This window comes from Lathamus discolor, chromosome 1, assembly GCF_037157495.1.
Source record: "Lathamus discolor isolate bLatDis1 chromosome 1, bLatDis1.hap1, whole genome shotgun sequence".
NCBI classification, from domain to species: domain Eukaryota; kingdom Metazoa; phylum Chordata; class Aves; order Psittaciformes; family Psittacidae; genus Lathamus; species Lathamus discolor.
In genome coordinates, this window is record NC_088884.1 from 46,953,983 (window position 1) to 46,976,418 (window position 22,436).

General features: G+C 36.4%; 1 protein-coding gene across 1 annotated transcript; it reads left to right on the forward strand.

Moving 5' to 3' along the window:
- The first annotated feature begins 17 nt into the window (after positions 1 to 17).
- ALX1 (ALX homeobox 1) lies at positions 18 to 18,898 on the forward strand. Its single transcript, XM_065665045.1, has 4 exons — positions 18 to 395; positions 2,641 to 2,945; positions 6,522 to 6,650; positions 18,109 to 18,898. The coding sequence occupies exons 1-4, from the start codon at positions 164 to 166 to the stop codon at positions 18,427 to 18,429; spliced, it is 987 nt and encodes a 328-aa protein (XP_065521117.1). The 5' UTR covers positions 18 to 163; the 3' UTR covers positions 18,430 to 18,898.
- Positions 18,899 to 22,436: the final 3,538 nt, after the last annotated feature.

Consider the following 22,436-nt stretch of genomic DNA (forward strand, 5'->3'; position numbering starts at 1 on the left):
TCAAGACAAGACAAATCAAAGGCTCAGAAGCAAGCCAGCTCCCTGAGCTCTGAACGTCTTTCACTCCCTCCTTTCTTCCCTCCCATCCACTCACCCACTTTCCCTCCCTCCCCTGCTCACAGTCTAGCCTCTGTCTAAGGAAGAGGCTCTCAAGCAGCCTTAGATGATTATGGATTTTCTGAGTGAGAAGTTTGCTCTGAAGAGCCAGGCGAGCAAGAACAGTGACTTTTACATGGGAGCAGGCGGCACTTTGGAGCACGTTATGGAAACTTTGGACAATGAGTCCTTTTATAGCAAAACGACAGGCAGCAAATGTGTGCAGGCCTTTAACCCTCTGCAAAGGGCTGAGCATCATGTAAGGCTGGAGAGGACGTCACCCTGCCAGGACAACAACGGTGAGTTGCTACTCTTGCTCCTGTGCTTTGCCCTCCCTGGAGATAGGCAGGGGAGGTTGGGGGGCTTCTTCCATGGGAGACTAAAAGCAGCTGCACAGCCCCTGGGTGCTGGAAAGCGAGAGGCTGTCAGGTAGCAAATAATAATTATAATAATAACAACAATCATAATAGTAATAACAGCAACAGTAATATCAGTAATATTAATAATACTAATAATACCACCACCAGAAAAAGGCGATCTCCTATTTCGAAGGGCTTGCTGGTGCTGCCTTGCTGGTCTGCTGGTGCTGCCCCTCCCGCTGTTGCCCTTCCTGCCGGCCCCGGGACCCAGCGGGAGCGGCAGGACGCAGAAAGCACAGCCCAGAGCTCACAGGCGCAGCCCGCAGGGATCCGGGGCCGCCCGCCCCAAGGACCTACCGACCGACCGACCAGCCGGCAGGAGAGCAGAGGGGCAGGGAAGAACCGCAGCTGCCCCGCGGTGTCCGAGGGACGGCGGCCGGCGGGTGCGGGATGGCTCAGGGCTCTCCGCTGCACTGGGGCTCGGGGCCGGCGTTTTCACCCAGCAAAGTCGCTGGAAACTGCAGCGCCGGTGTCGGTGTCCGCGGGACGGCGGCACGGAGGGCTCCTGGCCGGCGGCTACGGCCACAGGGTGGGAATGGGAGGTCACTTAGTCATGTCTTTCAAATAACGCTCTGCGAGGATAATATAGTGGGGTTTTCTTTTCTTTTCCTGCTGTGTTACCGAATAACACATAATGGTGATTCTTCACAGTGACCGAAAACGACTTAAGCAATTCAAACAACAGCATTAAATATATACAATTATTACCCACCCCCACCTCCCCCCCCAGCTCATCGGCAAGGAGGATCTTGAATATTTTAGTTTTGAAAAGTTTAAAATTTAATTTGTCCACTTATTCCACCCTGATGAAAATCACTTACAGAAAAAGTTAATTTCAAAAATATTTTCCCAGCAGAATCTGAAAACATGGTTAAGATCAGCTGAAATAATGAGATTAGTGACTTCATCTTAGGCACTGAAGTATTTGTTTTGAGAGCATCATTTTTGTATCAAACTCTTTGCAAGAAATAAGGACAGATTCTTGCAAGTGCAACCAAAATAAGTCCCTATAAAAAATTGATTTATACACTAAAGTTTTTTCCTAATTAGCTAATTTAGTGTGTGCCCTGGGGGCTTTGGGGCATTTCCTATCTATGTATGGTAAGTAAAATTGTGTTTGGTTAAAATGAGGTCAGACTGAAAAAATGACTGAGAATACAAGAATATCCCAAAGCAAGCTTCTCATTGTATGTTACATGCCATCTCTGTATTTCAATTTCAACAGTTTTAAACTTTCTTTGCCTGTTTTGAGAGAGAAGGGAAAAAAAAAAAAAAACCCCTGCTTTTTCGAATCTGTAACATATCACATGACTTTTTCAGTGATGTGAGATATGTAAAAATAAAATAAATAGTAAAGTGATGTTTTCATTTCTTATTAAGAAGCTGCAGAGGAATATTTCTTATCTCTACCACTCAGATTTTACCTAAAACCAAATAGTTCCCACAATCCTTATACAAAGTATATGAAATGTTCTCTTTTAATAAGTTAACATTTTGCAGAAACCCTCTGTATTTTGTAACCATAACAAACTTAATTGGAAACAAACTTAATTGAAATTCCACTTTACAAATCCAAGAAAAGGTATATGGAATCTATTGAGTTTTTAAAGTGAAATTAATTTTCGGTTTCATTTGCTTCTTGAATTGTCAGTTTACAGATATTTAGCTCGCTTCACAGTTATTTTCTATTTTCGTAGAAGTAAGGTTTAGGTTTTTTCATATCTACCTCCAAGTTTAAAGGCATGTTTGTCGGTAGCTTTATGCCATTTACACAAAAATCTGTTTTAGGCTAAGATTCCTTATCTGTGCAGCTCCAGTTGAAGGTGATTTCATGGATTATTAACTACTTTTGTGGCAGAGCAAAAATATTCAAGTACTCTCATGCAGTCTCCTTACACTGAAAGATTTTAGATTATATTTTCAGATACAGTTCTCTGTTAAAATTCAATGTGATTTAGTACTTTTATTCCACATGTGGTTAATATTACAGATTCCTTTTCCGCGATCTCACATAGAAATACGCAGCCACATAGAATCTGGTTCCTTGTGAAACTGTTTTATATAAACTCTTGAATCTAAAACCTCCCCTTTAACCAGTTATTTCCCTCCCCTACCTTGCGTACAGTGAACTATGGGATTACTAAAGTGGAAGGACAGCCTCTTCACACAGAGATGAGCAGGCCCATGGACAATTGCAACAATCTCAGGATGTCTCCGGTGAAAGGGATGCAGGAGAAGGGGGAACTGGATGAACTTGGTGATAAGTGTGACAGCAATGTCTCCAGCAGCAAGAAAAGGAGACACAGAACAACTTTCACCAGTTTGCAGCTGGAGGAACTGGAGAAAGTATTCCAGAAAACTCACTACCCTGATGTCTATGTAAGAGAACAGCTAGCTCTGAGAACAGAGCTCACTGAGGCCAGAGTCCAGGTAGGAACCCAGCTTCAGCATTTCCATGACAAGTTGTGCATTGTAGGAACTGGCAAATGACACTCTTGGGGATCATACAAAAGCCCATAAAGCTAAAGCAAATAGCTCATTTTGCTTTATTTCTTTACGGATGCGAGCTGTTATGCTGCAATACTAAAATAACTTGGTTTTTTTTTTTTTTTTTTTAATAGTTTGTGTTGCTGTTCTAGAAACTTGTTTAAAGGATGAGAAAACAACATCAATAGTAAAACAGTCTTGCTCTCTGGTAGTCCTGTTTTACTGTCAGAGTTCTAGGCAGTGATTGCATAAAGTGTTGCATGTAAGGATCCCATTAAAGAGTTGCATGTAGTTTAGATTGATGATGATGTAGAACTTGGACCCAGAAGATTCTGTGTGTGTTGCAGCATGAAAAGCACAATTTAAAAAGGAATCAAATTCCTTTATTTTATTCAGAGTATGCAGTGAAACTGCGCATACACAAATCTATATAAATACACATGTATGTGTGTCTTTGTGTCTTGTGTAGAGCAAGGATGTTATCATTTCACTTCTGTTGCATGGAATAAGCTTAACAAATTTGGGAAGTATATTTTCTGTTTTTTAAACTTGCATATCTGATAGACAATGTTATTCTAAGTTTTGGAACAAAATGTACTGTTGACCGCTTAGTGCAGTGTTTGTGTGTCTTAACTGCGTACAGAGTTGATTCATTCAGCATGTGCATTCAGCGGAGTAATCTCAGCAATATTTATGGCTTCAGATGTATAATGGTGGGAAAAGAAGCTAAATATCCAGGAAATACAGCCCTTTCCCTGTTTAGAGATTTTCCCTTAGAAAAGGGTGTGAGCTGTATTTCGCGAGCTTATCCTATTTTTAGAGATTTTCTCTATTCTGGTAATACTCATCATTTCAGTTTGGGGAATAGCAGTCCTGTCAATTCTTACAGACTGGGATGAATTTTTTTAATTTAGAGACTTGAATATGATAACAACTTCACAACTTGTAATCAAACACATGCACACATGCATATAAAGAAATAGACGTCAGTGCGCACGCATGCAACTGAAGTTAAACCAGGACCACTTTCAGAAACTAAATCAGCTAGTTAATTTTATAAAGGAGTGTTCTTTTCATGTCTATTCAAGCAGACAGCACATTCACTGTTACTGGAAAATAGAGTGAAAAATTATATGTCAGTTACATTGATAGAATATTGCCTATGCTGGTGGAGCTTAGTTCAGTGGCTTTTAACTCTTCAGGCTCTGTGCAATCCCTCTCCCTCTGAATTTCATACAGTTTTCCAAGTATGACCTCCATTTGTTCACATTTAGTCTTGATTTAAAAAAAAAAAAAAGCTTGCACAATGTTAAAACACTGTCCTTACAATTGCATAGTTCTGGGATAATGAGAACTACTCCAAGAGAACATTAATAGTCAGAACAGGGAGGGGAGAATTGGGCTAAAATGTGTCAACTGACTTTTTGTCACATTTTCAAAGTTTTAGAAGCTTTGTATGGTAAAAGTATTAAAAATAATAGAGTAAAAGTAAAACCACGTATGTCTGCATCAGACTTTCACAGATTGTGTGTTTCTATTTTATTTAAACATGTTCTCCTTTTTCTTTGCATTTCTCATACAGTAAATATGAAAGGAAATGGTGATCATTTTTATCCAGAGTAGCAACAGTATTCCATCACAAGATTAAGCAATTTAAAAGACCTTACGTCATTAGAAGCAAGCATCTGGCAATTCAAGGATAACAAGCAGCAGATTTTTACATTGCTTTGTGGAGGCAAATGGTTATTTTATCTCTGCCAAGAGTCAGTTTCTAGTAAAGTGATGTAAACAGAAACGTTTTGGGGGATTGTCAAAGGAAAGGAACGTGTGCTTTTTTTTTCTCATTTAGTTACTGTGAATTCAAGCAAATTGTTTGATTTAGTTTACCAGAGTGATCAGCTGGATACCTTACCCACATTTCCCTTCACCGCCATTTCATCAACATCCAGTTTAATATTTGTCCTGCATACATGCAGAGAGCGCCAACCTGAACCTAATTTATCTAAGTTGTTCTCTTTCCTGCTGCATGTCAGTGAAGTAATTGGCACCCATTTTAAGGAGATTGTCAAGGTCTTTTTTCAATGAGTCTCATGATTAAATTCCCTTAGTGTGTTTTTGATGCCTTCTGTGGAGACAGATTTTTTTTTCTTCATTTTCTTTTCTTTTTGCTGAGCCTCAGCCGTTGTAAATAACACAAACTTACCAACAAGGTCCCTAACAATATATACTCAGTAGTTACATGCATGGGCCTTGCTTTGATTGCCGAGTACCTTTTAAAAGGTTACACATACTAAATTAGCAACAAGTCCTTGGGAATTAAAATGAGGAAATTTATGCCCTAGTAGCTTAAGCAGAATCAAAAGACAGTTGAGTTCTCGGAAGATCAAGGCAAAAACTGAATTATAAGGCAAACTGTTATTTTAAATATTGACCATCAGGGATCAGAAAAAATCCCTCAAAATGGGATTCACAGGCAGTGTCTATATATAAAACAAAAATCTCTTTATGTATGTATTACTGTTAGTAGTGTAAATTCTTTTAAAGAAATTGTTTACTCATAGCTGAACAACAAAGTTGTAGTTGGATAATATTACTTTAATAAAGCAACAGCTACTTTTCTTTGCAATCCCTTTAATTCATCAGGGTAAGTCTTAGCCAGTCCAAACTAAACTGTTCGAAAGGAAAAAGGAAAGTTTTTTGGAAGACAACAAAACAATGACAGATACCAGCACAGCAAGAACTGTGCATGTAATAGGTTTTGAGGTAACACCCGGTGCTCAAAATATTACAGAACAGTCCAAAGTTTATTGAAGCATAAAGAAAACAGCTTTCAGTTGACAAGAAGTCATTGCTTGGGGTCTAAATTATTTCATGGTCTAAATGCAAAGTGCTATTCTTTAGTTTTCCATTGTCAGAAACAGATATCACTTAAACAAATGTGAAAAAATGGTACAACAGTTTTAAAACTGTGTTTGTATGATTTTTTTATTATCTTCCTGCCCTGTTAGCTTTCCTTATAGAAACTTTTTCTGCAGTACAGACTACTGTCCTGCTACCAGCTTAACCTGCCTTTTCATTACTACTCTTGATAATTATGTATACCTTTAGGAGGCAGATGACATATAGTCATACCTCGTGGGTGGGCATGTGAAAATAAGAGGAAGTTTCTTAAGTTTCTTTAAGATTTGACTTGTTAATTTTCCTCTACAGAACTGAACTCTGTCAAAATTTTCACTGTCTGACAGACTGATCTTTTTTGCTTCTCATTTTTTGGCACTAGAAAGGAAAAAGTGTAAACTTTTAAAATAGCCAGAAATAACTCCAATAGGTCTGACACTGAAAAGGTTGAAACTATAAGAAATTCATCCACAAGTGGAGAACTTCTTTCTTAGATAAACAGCTACTGTTTTTATCTTAGATAAAAAAGCTACTGTCCAAAATCTCTTGGATTTTTCCTAAGACTCTTTGCACAGTGTGTAATTACGTTAACCTTGATGAGTATTTCCTCATATGCTATAGGTTTGGTTCCAGAACCGAAGAGCAAAATGGAGGAAAAGAGAACGCTACGGTCAGATCCAGCAAGCTAAGAGCCATTTTGCTGCCACTTATGATATATCCGTTCTTCCAAGGACTGACAGCTATCCTCAGGTATGGTAAAATCCAAGTAGTACTTTGGTTCTACATTTACCCTCTCTTCCATCCCTAGGCACACAATACACACAAGATGAATGAAGACTTTTGTGTGTTTTATTTTCTGTGTTCTTTAGACACTCACAGGACCTGCCCCTGTGAACAATAGTTCTAACATCTAATTTGAATAATTAACTTTTGAAATAAATATTTTTTAAATAGCAGGTTTAGGAGCTGCAGAATTTTGTGTCATTTATGTGTTGAAAATGGCTGGCAATACAGTTATACAGATAAGCCTTTTTTGCGCATAAAACTATGTGGGGATTTGAATCACTTTTAGGTCCTCACAAATTCTGAATGAAGGTTAAAGACATGATATTGACAAGAATGATGTAATTTTGACCACAATAAGATCAGGATTTCCCTTCTGAGCTATTTATAATCACAGGCAAAAGTGTCTTAACAACTCTGGTCTTGTATGCTTTGGTAAAATGAAGTGTAAACCATGTGATCTGTAGACAACTTCCTTCTGATGTATTAATCATGCACCATTTCTTTATGGACCTCAATAGACCGTTAAATGCAACAAGTCTTCTACTGGCATGAAACCATATTATGGCCACACGCAATGAGAATTGACTGTATACAGCTGAGAGAGGGAGGTAGAGACGCAAGAAAGCTCTCTTGGACAGTAGTAGTTTGTTTGATTATTTATTTGTTTGTTGTTCTTTTTCTGTGCTCTGTTAATATATAGTAAGGTATACTGTGTAATAAGATCATAATCTTCTGTCTCTGTTTTCCAGTCCTTTGATTTACTGCCTTGCCTCCCTCTCTGCTATTGTTTTTCTGCTTGCTGGATTTAGTACATTGAATACCTTTATTTTGAAGTATTGTTTTCCATGTCTTTATCTTCTCATTACTTTTACCACATAACTAAAAAAAAAAGAAGTGTACCGTACAAAGCAGAAATCTTGTATAGGTCCCTGTGGTAGAGTCCTTCCACTGCTTGTGTCCAGATGCTTCTCTAGTTCATTAGGAACCAAGGTCTCTGACAGCCTTAAGAATACAGTCATATTCTGTGTGGGCTTGCTTTGAGCATGCTCTATGTTGGCTGAATGTGAGTAGCTTTGAAACAGAGGCCTTGGGCTTGTGCATCATCTACTTAGCCTAAAATGCTTTTAGTCTGAGCAGGTTGCATGCTACTAGTTTTGGTGCCTGGGCCAAGGCTAGTTTGTGTTGCAGCAGCTCAGAGTATGAGCACAACCATTTCACATTTGGTAGCATTTATGTTTGACTGGCTCTCTTACATAATGTGCATTAGCCTAAGTTGCATCAGCAACCATTGCATGACACGTTTAGTTTTTAAGTAGGAAGACCCAACACTTGGTTGAGACCTTTATAAGTGGAGTTATGCAAAAGGGTCTTAAGCACTCCTAGGCAGACTCACAAAGACATACATGCTCAGTCATTCACAGATGTCACTCAAGGTGTTCAAGTATCTTTTGAAGTCCTTCCTGACTTACCTATAGCATCACAATAGATGATACAACCCATAGTACTTAAGCTTTGGGCTTTCTATTCCTGACTCAATAATCTAGACTAAATTTTGTATCTTCAAGCTCATCTTGTATTTTTAGGAGGATATAATCTAGAAATTTTCCCAACTGAAGGCTTAATTAGCATAAGATAATAGAATAATGCAAGGCACTGGTAAGCACAGAGGATGGTTTTCTTAAAATGAATGTTTTTAAAAGAATAAACACTTTTTTAAATTATATGAGAATATAACTCATTAAAGTCCAATCCCAATGAAATACCTACTTTGTCCTTTCAGTTTGATAAAATGAGGAGTGAATTCACTGCCTTTCTATTTATGATTAAAAAAAAAACCCAAACAAAAATACTTTCCTGGCCAGATGACATCTAATTTTCAGCCTGGCCAAACTTTCTATCATTAATTCATAAGTTCTTAAAATCAGGAGATTGAAATGGAAACGTTGGTACCATAATCTTAAATAAAGCATTTCTAAAATATGTAGAGATATAAAATGCGTAATCATTCATAAACATCAATATGTAGTACTCACCTACAACTGCAGACTAACACACCACAAGTAAACAGACAGGCATAAACATATAATTGAGCCTGGTCATCTGAACAAGAAAGTTTTGTTGTACCATACTTCATGAACAGGAGCAAGGTGTGAGTTCACTTTACGTTGACTATTTCAATTGAGTACTTGAATTCATAGTTTGGCTACATGATAAAAACAAGGTGTTTTACTTCTCAGTGAAGAAGGTAACAACTTTGCTGTATAGTGGAATATGAAGATGTGTCCAGGCAATTAGAACAATGTAAGTTCACATTCTTGCTAACCTGGTGATAATTCTTCATAGTTTCACATTCTTACATCTTCATCTTCAATAAAACCATATCTGTATCATATGCATAACATTTCTAATGAGAATAGTGGAAACAATTAAAATCTCTATTAAAAGCAATGACCACTAACATCTCTACATTCAAATCTTTTAAACTAGTTGTCCATTTATAAATGCCTCACTTGTGGAAAATAAATATACAGTACATAACTGACTGTAAACTCATCTATCCCACAGTCCAGGCAGAAAGAGATATTTAAAATTGTTATCTGCATGTTTTATTTTAGTGTTATACATTTATTTCCAAAACAATTCCACCATTTCAGTGTGGCTAATGCAAGAAAAGAAATCAAATATCCATTTTATCTTTTATTCCCATCCCCACGCCCCATGTACAAGCACTTTTATTGTGACACTGACATGAGTAAATGTTAGACAACCTTTGCCATACTTTTGAGTAAATAGTTTTTCTTGGGGATTGTAGAACACAGATCACTAAAGGTTATTTATGAAGCCTTTATTAACATTGAGGAAAAAACAGACTCCCTGTTGCTGGCAAAAAAACATAGCATGAATGCTGAAAAACGATTAAATCAAGCTGAGATCTTCACTGCTGTGTGGCAGAAGGAACAGGAACAAATGTGATTTTCTGGTGTGCATTATAGGAATTTGTAGCTTGAAGATATCTGTTTTGAATCCCACCATAGATACGTTCACAAAACAGACATCTAACTTACATTCCAGCAAAAAACATCAGTCTCTTTTTCAGTCAACAGAGAATGTGGAGACCCCTGCTTAGTCTCTTCACCAATTATTTTCATCAAATACAAATTAAGAACATGATGCTGCTATGCATTATGTAACTGTATAAACCCAAAAGGATTTCCAACAAGGAAATGATCTTTTCAGCTTATTGCAGATAGAAGGTTGGCTCTGAATCAGAGAATGGTTGATGGTGAGGGATCTCTGGAGGTGGTCTGGTCCAACCCTAATTTCAATAATATGATCTAATTTTGCTATTAAAATGTACATTTTTATCTTAGAAATAGTAATAAAATGTTTAGGTTTTGTTGTTTTGTTTTTGATTGTGTTTTTCTTTCTTCTCTTTTTTTTTTTTTAAACCTAGGTCATAATTGTGTGCTTTGTCAATTCAGTCCAACCCTACTTATTTTTACACTATATTAACTTTACATGTTGCGTATTGTGCAAAATGGTTGCTCAGATGCCTGCCAAGAAGTTTACTATCTCTTGAACTGTCCGAATTCTGCAAATACACAACTTCCAGTAATTATTCCAGTAACACCTGGATTGCAGAGAAGAACAGCTAGTGCAATATTTCAAGACAATCATCTATTATCCATGTGTGTTTTTCTAGGCTTTAACATTAAAAATACCACAACATTGTTAAGTTTTCATTCAGATTAAATATTTAACTTTTGAAAACATTATACCGAAAACCAGTTTTTTTCCAAGAAAATATAATTTACAATAGTTTTCATTCATTTTAGTAAAAGATTTCAGATTCATTAGTTTCAGTATTTAAGCTTCAAGTTTCTCTTGCCAATGCAACATGTGGTCTAAGTCATCTTAAGTACACTCAGAAAAAATTTTCACTGGTAAAATCTTGCCCCAGACACTTTGAGACTCATTAACTAGTAATATTCTGCTGACGGTATGAAAGCTAAGAGGCAGCATCATAACATCGGCTGGCAAATGAATGCAGATTTACTTCATGGAGGTGTTTACTTCAACTTATCTCAGTAAATGCTAGTACATAAACAGTACTTGATTCAGTTACCTAAATTCAGTTTCTAGTGTTATTAAAGATGTCTTATGACATCTGAGACACTTACAGTGCTGATGAATAGGACTTACATGAAATATGCATCCTTTAGGGGAGGCAGATGGTGGCCAGATAGACATCTGTGTTCAGGAAACTTAACCAAATCTCTTATGCCAGAGATTGGTTATTTTTAAAATTGGTGAAAATCTGGTCAATTACATTTTCTCTTCCTAAAGTATAAGGTAAAAAAGTCCACCTCTAGATTTTTTTGTAGTCCCCCTTTAAGTATTGTAAGGTTGCTATGAGGTCTTATCTTTAAATATAAGTGCATCAGTATGCAAATAAACATTAAATTGTATCCTTGAAAAACAGATATAAAGGGTGATGTTTTTCCTTACGTAGGCTATTTTCATACTTTGCATCTTCTAGCTTGCTCTTCAAGTCTGCTTTGTGTCCTTCTTCTAAGTTCTTTTGAAAGGGTCTTTTCTGTCACACCATTATACTTTTACTATCATGTGTGAAATGTATTGTTTGCTTCCTTTATTCAATTGAAAATGCAGGCAAGAATTGTATAGGACTGAATTTAAATTTTTTTTTTCTTTTTTGATGGAAAATATCAGTCCAGTGCAGGTGGGAATTCCAAGCAGACAAAAGTGTTTCAAAGGTAGGGGAACTGGAATGATATGGGAAGTGTAGAGAGAAGGGAGAATGCTGAAACCTCAAATGTAGAAGGAAGAGGCTGAAGTTTACATTCCATCCACCAGACTGATAAATCAAATTAAATATGTTAAACAGCATGGCATCATACGATTTGTTTTGGCAATCAAAGAGTGTAGAAGTGGTATCAGTATACATGTGTTATGTACTAAGTCCTTGGATCATCATTACAGTTCTGCTCTTGCCTTAGTACATATGGGTAATTCTCATTAGCAATAATCAAAGTTACATGGTCCAATTAAATCTTTCATATGGCATATATTAGACACCACATGTTATATGACTTTAAAATTCTTTTAACTGTAGTAGACATATAAATGACAGTTAATCACAATAGTTCATTAAGGCTATGGGTACACTGATTAAGTAGGAGTAGATGTGGTAGACATATCTGAGCTAGCTTCAAAGAAGTTTTATCATATACTCATGCTGTCTAGCTGTGACAGCGTGGAGCTCAGGCTGGACCACCACCTGGATGGTATATTGCTTTGCTGCATATGTGCTGACTGTTGCACTGCTGTGGCTGATCTTTCAACAAGAGTAACACTTCTAATCTTTTTGGGTGGTGTCTGTTCCACACAAAGTAGTTTGTGCACTGTAATTTTTTTTTTTCCTGGTTCTAAACCATCATTGTATGTGGTCCTTCAGAGTCTCAACATTTGGTTTGTTGCTTTACTACTTTTTTTATGAAACGTGTATTTCTTTAAGCGTGTGAGTGACTTTGCCTGGGGCTCAGTTATAAGGCAAATCCATTTTTTTCTGAGATAGAAACTTTTTAATAGTATTTTTTAAAGTATGAAATTTTGTCTTTAATTCTATCACAGAAGTGTAATATAATTAATTCTTATCGTAACTGGCCCTGAAATTGCAGTAGGGAGAAGTTACAGTTTAGATACAAAACATCCTATACAAGAATGAAAGATTGATGACTTTTTGAATTCTGCATTATTTTGCACTTGAGCAAGCTTGTTAAGCATGGAATCAAAGCAACGTGTTTTTATTTTACTCACTGTTTTTAAGGTCTAAATGTGGACTGAATGAGACTATCACACATTTTAGAGCTGTAACATTGAGCCTCTTCTTACCAAGGGCCAACTTGCATTTTATGGACATATCTGAAAATGTTGTGTGCAACTCAATAAGTAGCTGAACCCAAACCAGTACAGATGATCTTCATGTGTTCATTAGGTCCATTTTCTCCTAAAAAATGATCAGAAATTACACCAAAAAGCCTTTTGTCTAGATTTAAATGAAAAAAAACAAGAGTGGTAAAGCCTTGGAACAATTTGTTTCTAGAAGTTCCTGTATTTCTGTAGCTAAACTACTCAAAACTTGTCTAGATATGCTATAAGTAACCTGATCTAAATTCAGTGCTACCTGTGAGCAAGGGTGTAGAATAAAAATCCCAGAGGTCCTTTTTCAGTTTAAATTATTCTGGGAGTCTATGATTCAAACCCAGGAATTACAGGTAAATCTCTGCCCATAATTTGGATTCCATTCTTAAGAGCCTTCCAGTAAAAAAATATTGCTGCAAATGGCAGACCGGATTAATTGAGCTGATGGACTAGGAACAGCCTGCAGATCATGAGTTGTAAACTAGCGGTTTTGAGCAGTTTAACAGCTATTACATTTAATCTGCCTAAAGTAGCTCTTTGTGCTAGCATAGATTTTATGTTTTCTCACAGTGCAAGGATTGTAGCTTCACGCAAAGGGGAGTGACAAAAATTTAGCAAATAAGCCTCTTTGACATTCACATTTTCTATGATTAAGCAAATTCTTAACTGTTTAGTTACTGCCACTGTTGTCTCCCTTGCAATGCCCAGTAACATCCTGAAAACAGTCAATGTTAGTTTCTAATTACTTGTTAGATTGATTATAATAACGTATAACATGACACGACATAACATACATTATGTAATATAATAATAAAACCACAAATAACAACTTATTACTTCATATCTAGAAAATTTTAAAAATATTATAATTTTGTTTCCCATCTGAAACAATAAAACATATGTCCACTCAAATAGAAGCCATGTGTCCTCATGTTGGAAACAGACTCCAGTCTGAGTAGGCAGGTGGCTCAAATATCATGAGACAAGACATTTGGTGATGGAGAACCAAAGCTGGGTAAGTCATAGTAAGACTCTCAGAAAATGTGGGGATTTGAGTTTATGTGATTTCTCCAAGTGTTGTGGAAGACAGCTGAAGCTCCAGAAGGCTGAAATTTCAAGAGGAAAAAAGACACCGGGTGGGATGACCAATTACCTCAGCTAATTTTCCTCTGCAGTGTCAAGTAGAAAGTCGTATACTTAGGAAATGATATCATAACCATGTTAACAACCATAACTCTCTCACAGCTATGAAATCCTACTTCTTTTTGCTATCAGGAAGGGTGTGTACATGTGTGTGTGTTTGTGTATAAACTGTACAGTAGGTAAATATATTGAAGGGCTCTGGTAATTTCACTGTAACCACAAGAGCAAAGCTCAAGTTGTTTGTGATGTTAACAGAAACCAGAGATGTGCTGTATGTATAGCCTCATTCACTGACTCTGAATTGCCTTTTATATAGTTCATGGATCACACAAGAGTTTAAGAGGAAAAATATTTTGTTTAAATTCATGTACATAATGTCCCTTTTCCTTCCAACATACCAAAAGAAGGTCTTATAATTTTGACTTATTGTAAAATATTACTATATTTATTTTTAATACAGGAATGCCTTCTGCACCTAAATTTCACTACAAGACATTTATGTTGTAAATCCTTGCTAAGAAATGAAAATCTAACGCCAAAAGTGAAGTCAGTCAACCAACTGAAAAAAAAGTTGATATGAGTGAAACTATGACTGATTCTTTTGAAACGTGTAACTGTCTCATGAGAGAAAATGTAAAGCTTTCCTAGCATCTTGTGGCATTTCTGAAATTAAGTTTATTATTTTGGATTCCTTCGTCTAAGGAAGAAACCTAGGGCACTGTTTTGAAAATTTTAGGAATGAATCACTTGTTCATATATTTCTTTAACAAGACATTGGTATGTTTTAGGATTTGCAACTGAATTCTCATTTACACCTGTGCAATCTCACTGAAGTTAAATCGAATGACATTTGCCTAGGATAAAAATATCAGGAAAATTGGTGGCACTAAACTTAGTTTACTGCAATCCAAACTACTAGAAATATGGAAGGAAAGAGTGACTTTGTGATACATCCAGACCATATAGGTTATTGGGCACTTTCAGACTGAGCCTCTGAACCTTTTGAAGTCTTCCCATCATGACTGTATTAAAGGCAAACTTGTGAGTGCTCCTATTAAAACAGATGTTTTTGGAAAATTCTTCACATAATGATATCTGTGCAGCCTGGGAACTGCAGCATTTGACATACTGTTTCTTGGAAAGAAATCTTAGTAAGTCAGATAAATGAGACTTTGAGTTAGCTTCTTCAGAATTAGCTCCTCTATTAGATGCTGCATAGATGAACTTGTCTCTCCCTGGGCAAATTCATCCTGTTGTGAAGTTTCTGAGACTAACCATTAGGCCTGGAAATAGCATCAGAAAGAATGGGGTTCTGTGTGCATGTGTTTAAAATATTTAATTTTATTTATTTTCTTCCCCTGAATTCTTTTTTAGCTGTATCAGCTCCCTGTTTCAGTTCAGTAAAGAGCTGTACCAGCAAAACAAACTGAAATGGAACAACGTGGAAATAGGTATGGGTGACTCATTTTGTAGGAAGAAAGGGATAGAACAACAGCTCCTTAATCTGTTATTGCTTCTGCAAAAAACGTATACGTAACTGTGAGATACAATAAAGTAAAATTTAAACTTCTAGTGATCCTGAAAAAAGAAAGAAAAAAGAAGATGATTTTTGCATGGATGACTGGTTTTCTGATCTTCTCAGATCATGGTTGAGACAGAATGTGTGCAGCTTGGGCTTTTAAACAAAGATGTTCTCTGGATCTTACAGGCTTTCAGCTGCAATCTTCTTTACTAGTCCCCTCTGCACTCTAATCACATGCCTTGTAGCTCCAAACTCATTAAGTCTGAGAAGTCAGTAAACCTTATGAGCCATAATAGATGTGTGGTTCAATGCAGCAAACTTTCTTGAGCATGACAATGGTTCATGTAGGTTCAGATAAGATGTGTCCTTTAATCCCCAGATAAACCACCTGTTCCATAAAAATTTAAAAAGAAAAGGTCTGATTATAAGTAAAAAACGGCGCAGATGCATTAATTAAGGCAACTGAGCAGCATATCGAGATGCAGAGTTTCCCACGGGTTGATGTTTGAGAGTCTTCTAAAAACTGCTGAAAATAGGAGGGAAGGATGGGAACTAGAAAGTTCTGAAACTCTCATTAGACTCGCTTTCCTCCTGTAGATCTCAGGAGGCCGACAAGAGGGAAGAAAATTCCTCAATATTCTTCCCCAGGCACCCTTACCTCTCAGCAGACCACCTAAGACATGCAGGAGCAGATGTCTGAGGTGTGCCCGACTAGTGTCTGTGTGTGTATGTGGAAAGTCAAGCTGCATTCACGTGAATGACTGTGAGAGTGTGTGTGCCTGTACATTTGCATATCTGTGTGAACAACGAGTTGGGCTGACCAGGCTTTTGGGGACATGTGTTGCTAACACATGACTTTTCCCCAGCCTTTTGGGGAGGAAGAAAACCAGAATGGAGCATCTACTGGTTCTTTTTTTTTGCTGCTGGAGTTGCTAAGGAGCCCAAATTAATTTGTCGGCTCCTGATGACCCCTGCTAATACAGGTGTTCAAAATATTAACTTTTAAAATAAGACTGCATTTCTACCTCCCTATCTGCACTAGATCTCAGCTAGATTAGTTCAGTGAACCATAATTTATCTCTTTAGCTTGTTGGTGGCTTGGTGGATATGTGTTACTGCAAAGTACAAATACAATGGGAAAAAGAAAACAACTTAGCACTAGAAAAATGTTTCCATTCTCTGTGTGTGTATGTGTGTGTCTGTCATAATTCATAGTGCCTTGATCTTTAGTTAGGCAGAAAAAAACCCCACTCAGCTAGAGATAACCTACATACCTTAAAAGCCAAGCTTCCTTTGTCTATGGATTTGGAACATGAAGACAAAGTTAAGTTTGAAGTGGAAATTTACAGTTCTAACCAAAGAGTAATTTCAATTGCTCCAACGTATATCTGAGAACAAAGACATGTGGGCTCAATCCCAGTGCATCAGAGCAGTGATATAATGAAAACGCAACAGATTCTTAGAATGAAGACAAATTTTGCAAAGTAAAACAGAAAGAAAAAAATATAGTTACTGGCAAGAAGTTCTGTATTGTGAAGGAGAGTTACAAATGTCTTGTATAACTATATTTGTACATTTAAGAAAGATCAGCATTCAGGAAAGAGATATAAGTAAAAGCGGAGAAGAAATATAAAGCTATATTTTGTATAATAGTGAGTGCAAGCGGGAAATGACTGAGGAAGTTAGAGTATGCCAGAAATTATACCCATATAGGACTGATAGAGGGATATAGAGTCTAAAAAACAGGACAGCTGCTGACGGTGAAATTTGATTATATCAAAGTGCAAAAAGGAGGAATGAAAGAATGCATGGTCTCAGATAATGACAGGAGCTGACTTGTGCTAGGCCTTGCAAATCTTTCTGTCTAATCATCTAGTGTGAAATAAGTGAAGAATACCTATCCATAAATAGCATCTATACATAGATGATAGGAGACAGCCTGAAACTCAGAATAAAGCTTTGTGTAAGTGAGTGCCAAGTATAGAAGGCGTTACACATCAAAGCTTGAATACATGGTTACTGCAGATCTTCAGCAGACGTTGCTGGTAACCACAAAGTTTGCGTCCTAGTCTGTCATGCAACACTTTCCAGGGGTGCACAACACACCCAGTTAAGACTGAAAAAAAGTGCCCTCAAATATAATTTTGTATAAAAATATTATGAAAAAAATTTTACCTTAAAACCATCTCTGAAGCAACTTTAGGAAAAACTCAGATGTGTTATCAACCATGCCTGTATTTTATGGATTAATTTGTTTTCAAGCAATTACACGAGGATTCTCAATATTTAATTTTGCAAATACTTGTTGGGTTTTATTGCTTGAGAAATCCTGGTTTGTTTTGTTCTCCCTTTTATACTATTTCCTACAATTATCATAAGAAAAAATTGTGATGAAGAGAAGCTTTTACAGTGAAAACAGATATGATACTGTGCATTCTTTTGACACCTTTTCTTTGAAATCATTTGTGTGCTTCCACTGATTTTACTGACTGGCTGGGCTGATGGCAACCTGAGGTCCAATGGTAAATGCTCCAGGTAAAGCCACAAAGCAAATAGATGACAGAGCAAGGAATAGGATTCAGCAGCCCTTACTTTTAAGTGAACAATCTAGTATTTTGACTCAAGTAATGTCTTCTTAACTCAGGTAATGTCTTCTTGGTGCTTTCTAGTATTATTGCAGAGAACTAATTAAGAACTTTTGGCTTGTTTTAGAGAAGAATTAGTAATGGATGTATTAAGTAAAGCAAACTAAGCATTGCAGAAAACAAAAGATGAACTATCTAAACTGAATCTTATTCATTTTATATGTTCCAGATTCAGAACAATCTGTGGGCAGGGAATACGGCTAGCGGTTCTGTGGTTACTTCCTGCATGCTACCAAGAGACACATCCTCCTGTATGACACCTTATTCCCATTCACCCCGGACAGATTCTGGCTACACAGGCTTTTCAAACCACCAGAATCAGTTCAGCCACGTGCCCCTCAATAACTTTTTCACTGACTCTCTACTTTCTGGGGCAACCAATGGACATGCTTTTGAAACCAAGCCGGAGTTTGAAAGGAGGTCCTCAAGCATTGCAGTTCTACGGATGAAAGCCAAAGAGCATGCTGCCAATATTTCCTGGGCTATGTAATATAGCAGTACCCTTTCTTAATCGCCTTTTTTTAATTTTTTAATAGCAAACTGAAAACATTTTTATTTCCCATATTTAAAGGACACAACAATAAGCTGCTCTGTGTGGAATGCTAGAAAACACAATATACACGATGTTTGCTTAAACAAATGCAGTATAATATTTAACAGTAAACCAAGAATAAACCAAATAGATTTACCATGCAACAAGCTCAACAAATCCCTTTTGTTTTGGTTTTCATATAGAAATATGTTTTGTTGTACCAATTGATGAAATATGATTATAGAACCTGCAAGAAAGAATAAAACTATTAAGCAAATATGTCTACTCCGTTGGTTTTTAACAACCCTGTGTACAAATTTAATGCTTTACAAATGAATACTTCATAAGGGAACAACTCTGTAAGGGAAAATAAATTTATTAAGCTAAAACCATGAAGTAAATCCCTAAGCACACCACACAGAGAAGGAAATATATGATCGTTCATGTTGTAGGTGGAATTTGTAGACCTAACTCATTGCTGCTGCTCTGAGCCAGCATTTTATAAAACGCATACTATAAAGTCACTGGAGTTATATCAATACACAACTAGTGTAATGAGAGTAGAAGCTAATCCTTTACTTTATGGACCTGTGTTCCTACTAAAGACAATGAGTTTTTTTGATTTTTTTTTGTTTTTTTTTTGCCAAACGTATCACTAAAAGCAGGATCACAGTGTTTAATAGAGTTTTCAAAGGCATGGACAGATTATATAAGTCAACAAGTGTTTAAAAGAAAACTTTAAGGTTGCAGACTGGACATCTTGAAACTTAGGTGACTAGAAGAGAGCATGGAATAGTACTGTGCAACTTTCACCAGAATACAGAACTAGACAACAAGCGCAACAGCAAAGTCTTACTTCAAATTCGGTCAGTTTTACTAACTGTTCTTTGTTATGCTATGGTAAACTGAAAAGAAAAAAATATCTAACAGGGCATGAGAGTTTTGTTCTGTAACCAGCCTCAAGATATTAGAAGAATACATTTCATTTCTTTTTTTTCAGAGTGTAAGATGGGTTCTCTCCCTTTACAATTGATAGGAAAAATCTTTTCAGCTACAGTGGCAACAGGATTTGGCTCTCAAGTCCCAGCCTATCACAAAGGAATTAAAATGTCAGCAGACTTTCTGACATTTCTGGTGGAAAAAAAAAAAAAATAAAGGAGAAGAAAAATACTTTACATCTGGAGAATTGCTATCTGCTTTGATTTACTTCTCCTCCCTTTCCCCTGTCACATTCCAAACTCCTTCAGATGAGTGAAATGTCAGCCTCTTTGAAAGCAACAGTCAGTCTCTCAGGTTCATAAAGGCAAAGTAAATTAATTGAAATAAAGAAGAACTTGCATGGCTGTGATTAGAACAGGATACAACTCTCCGGGAGCCTCCTGCTACTTCTTGCTTTACTCTCTGGCTATTTGTTAAGAGCAGAGGGTGGATTGTGGGGGGGGAAGCAAAGATCAGGGAAGTGGATTTCATCACAGAAACTGCAGAACTACCAGTGCTCATAAAAGCAAACTCACAGGAACCCCCAAATTGTCTCTGCTCCCACTCAGGAGGCTAAACTTGAAAACAAAAGTAGGGGATGGGTTCATTCTGTATCTTTCAGTAGAATTAACAAACTTTGCAACTGTTATGATAATTTGAAAATGAGATTTTTTCAGCAGATTTTTACACAGCTGATTGAAAGGAAAGCTGTCTTAATTGCCACTAGTAATATACTCAGAGTTTAACACATATGTATACTCTAATTTGTGGTTTCCTAATTTTATTCTTTTTTAAAAGTTAAATTCAGCTTTGGCTTGAGGAACTGGGAAAGAGTATTCTGGCTAGAATTTATTATTTCCTTTTTTTATGGTCTGTTTAGATAACAGGAAAATGAGACTTATGATTTAAAGCAAAAGAAAGAATTTTATTAGTACAAGTAAAGATACTAGTTTTATGTGGACACTTGTGTCACATATAAGTGGTGGGAATAGAAGGGTTTTAGCAGGTCAAACTGTTTCCAGTTCTAATTTTTCTTTCTTTTTTTTTTTTTTTTTCCAGTTTCAACATAATAATTTTTTTAAGGTATAACATTTAGAACATGCCAACATGATATCCAGATAATTTTTTGTTAGAGCATCATTGGTGGATAAAGAAGCAAAAGTTTAGCTGGGAAACTGCAAACCTTTTTTATTGTTGCCTCTTTTTCAGTTTATTTATTTATTTTGATAGCAGAATTTCCTATTATTTTCTTCTGAAATCCAGAAAAGTGTTCATTATACAAGGAGTTTTTATGTCAAGAGTAAAATTAAACAATTACTATGGATTTATTGCAGTGACAGAATACTCGGGAGAATAAACATCCATTTAAAAAACTTTACAACATTTTTAGATGTTTGAAGCCTGCAAAATCAAAGGGGAAAATGAGGCTATGTCATCTTTCTGATGATTTTAATTAAGTGAAAGGGATAAAATTCTAATTATTTCTTTATCCTTAATTTTAGCGATGGAAATTATTTGTTATATGTCACTAGCATAACTTTATGCATTAGACAAACAGGTATTCAACCCTTCATTAAACCTGAGGTGTGATAAGTTGCAGGCCTGCATTAAGCTTGTCATGCTCTTGCATCAGCCTCGTCTCGAAGAATGAATGATAGTCTGTTGGTTGCAGTGTTTCATTTAGCTAATGAAAAAGTATCTTCATGTTAGATGTCAAGTACTACAACAGGGTCACATTCTGCCACTTTTATTTAGTAGTGCTTTACTCCATGAGTGGATGCATTGATGTGAGTGAATCTACTCACATAGGCCAAATTGTGAATCACTTGTAAATGTTTATTCACAATGACTCCATTCATGCAAAGAACCGCTCAGCACAACATGAGTAATCGGTTCATAATCAGGACCAGCTTAAAGTACTATTCAGCTCTGGTGAGGACGGCAGAATCTGGCCCACACTGGCTTAAGGCCAGACTCAGATTTTTTAACCAAGATGAGTAGCTCCTTATTCCTCAAACAGTGCAAATAGAGCCAACAGGGTTATTTGTAGGGTTCTCTTTTTACAACAAAATTCGAGAAAAGAGGCATTTTAGTATACACAAATAATTTCAGTTAGTTTCTATTCAACATGAATTTTTATTTTTCACTACACTATACTCCCACATTTGACAGGACTTGTGCTCTTGTGCTTTGATTTTATTCACTTAATGATTTCTTAGCATAAGCAACTAAAGTTTTCGCTGCTTCTTCAACATGTGGCAAATGCACTAAAAACAAAAGGAGGTGATTTACGTAGCCTTCTTTCCAAGTACTTTAACTAATGTTTGAGATATGTGATCATCATGCAACGCTGAGAAGCAAATTTATAGAACTTCTGGGCAAAGACTCCCTATCCTGTTAAGAGAGAAAGTGAAATATTGCTGTAATTATTGCTGTGAAGAATTTGTGATGACATTGTACTGTGCTGTTTTTTCTCCTATGACTGATTTTTTGACAATTTGAAAATGTTGTGTATTCAAGCAAATTTTTGAACACGTAAATTTACCTATGAAAATTGAAATCCTGCTTTTAGAGTTTTACAGACTCACTAGAATGACAGACAACAGTGAATTCAGCAGCTAAAGTCCCACTCTCCTTACCATAAATATGGTCAGAAAAGTTTGATAAAACTGATTTCCACCTAACCAGCAGTGTTACATATCACAAGCACATATCAATAAAGGCATCTTTTGTTGCTGATAATAAGGTAAAATTAACTATATTTCTCACTTCACTTCTTTACTGTCACAATATTTCACACTGTCAAGTGCTGCAAAAACTGGATCGATATGTTAAAGGCATTTTCTTTTGACTGTGAGCTTTATGCTAAGACCCTGAACTATATGATTTAGCAAATATGACCAATATTGCTGGCCAATATTGGCCAATATATGACCAATATATAACCAATATTGTCATTTTTCAAAATAACACAGATTAATATTTTA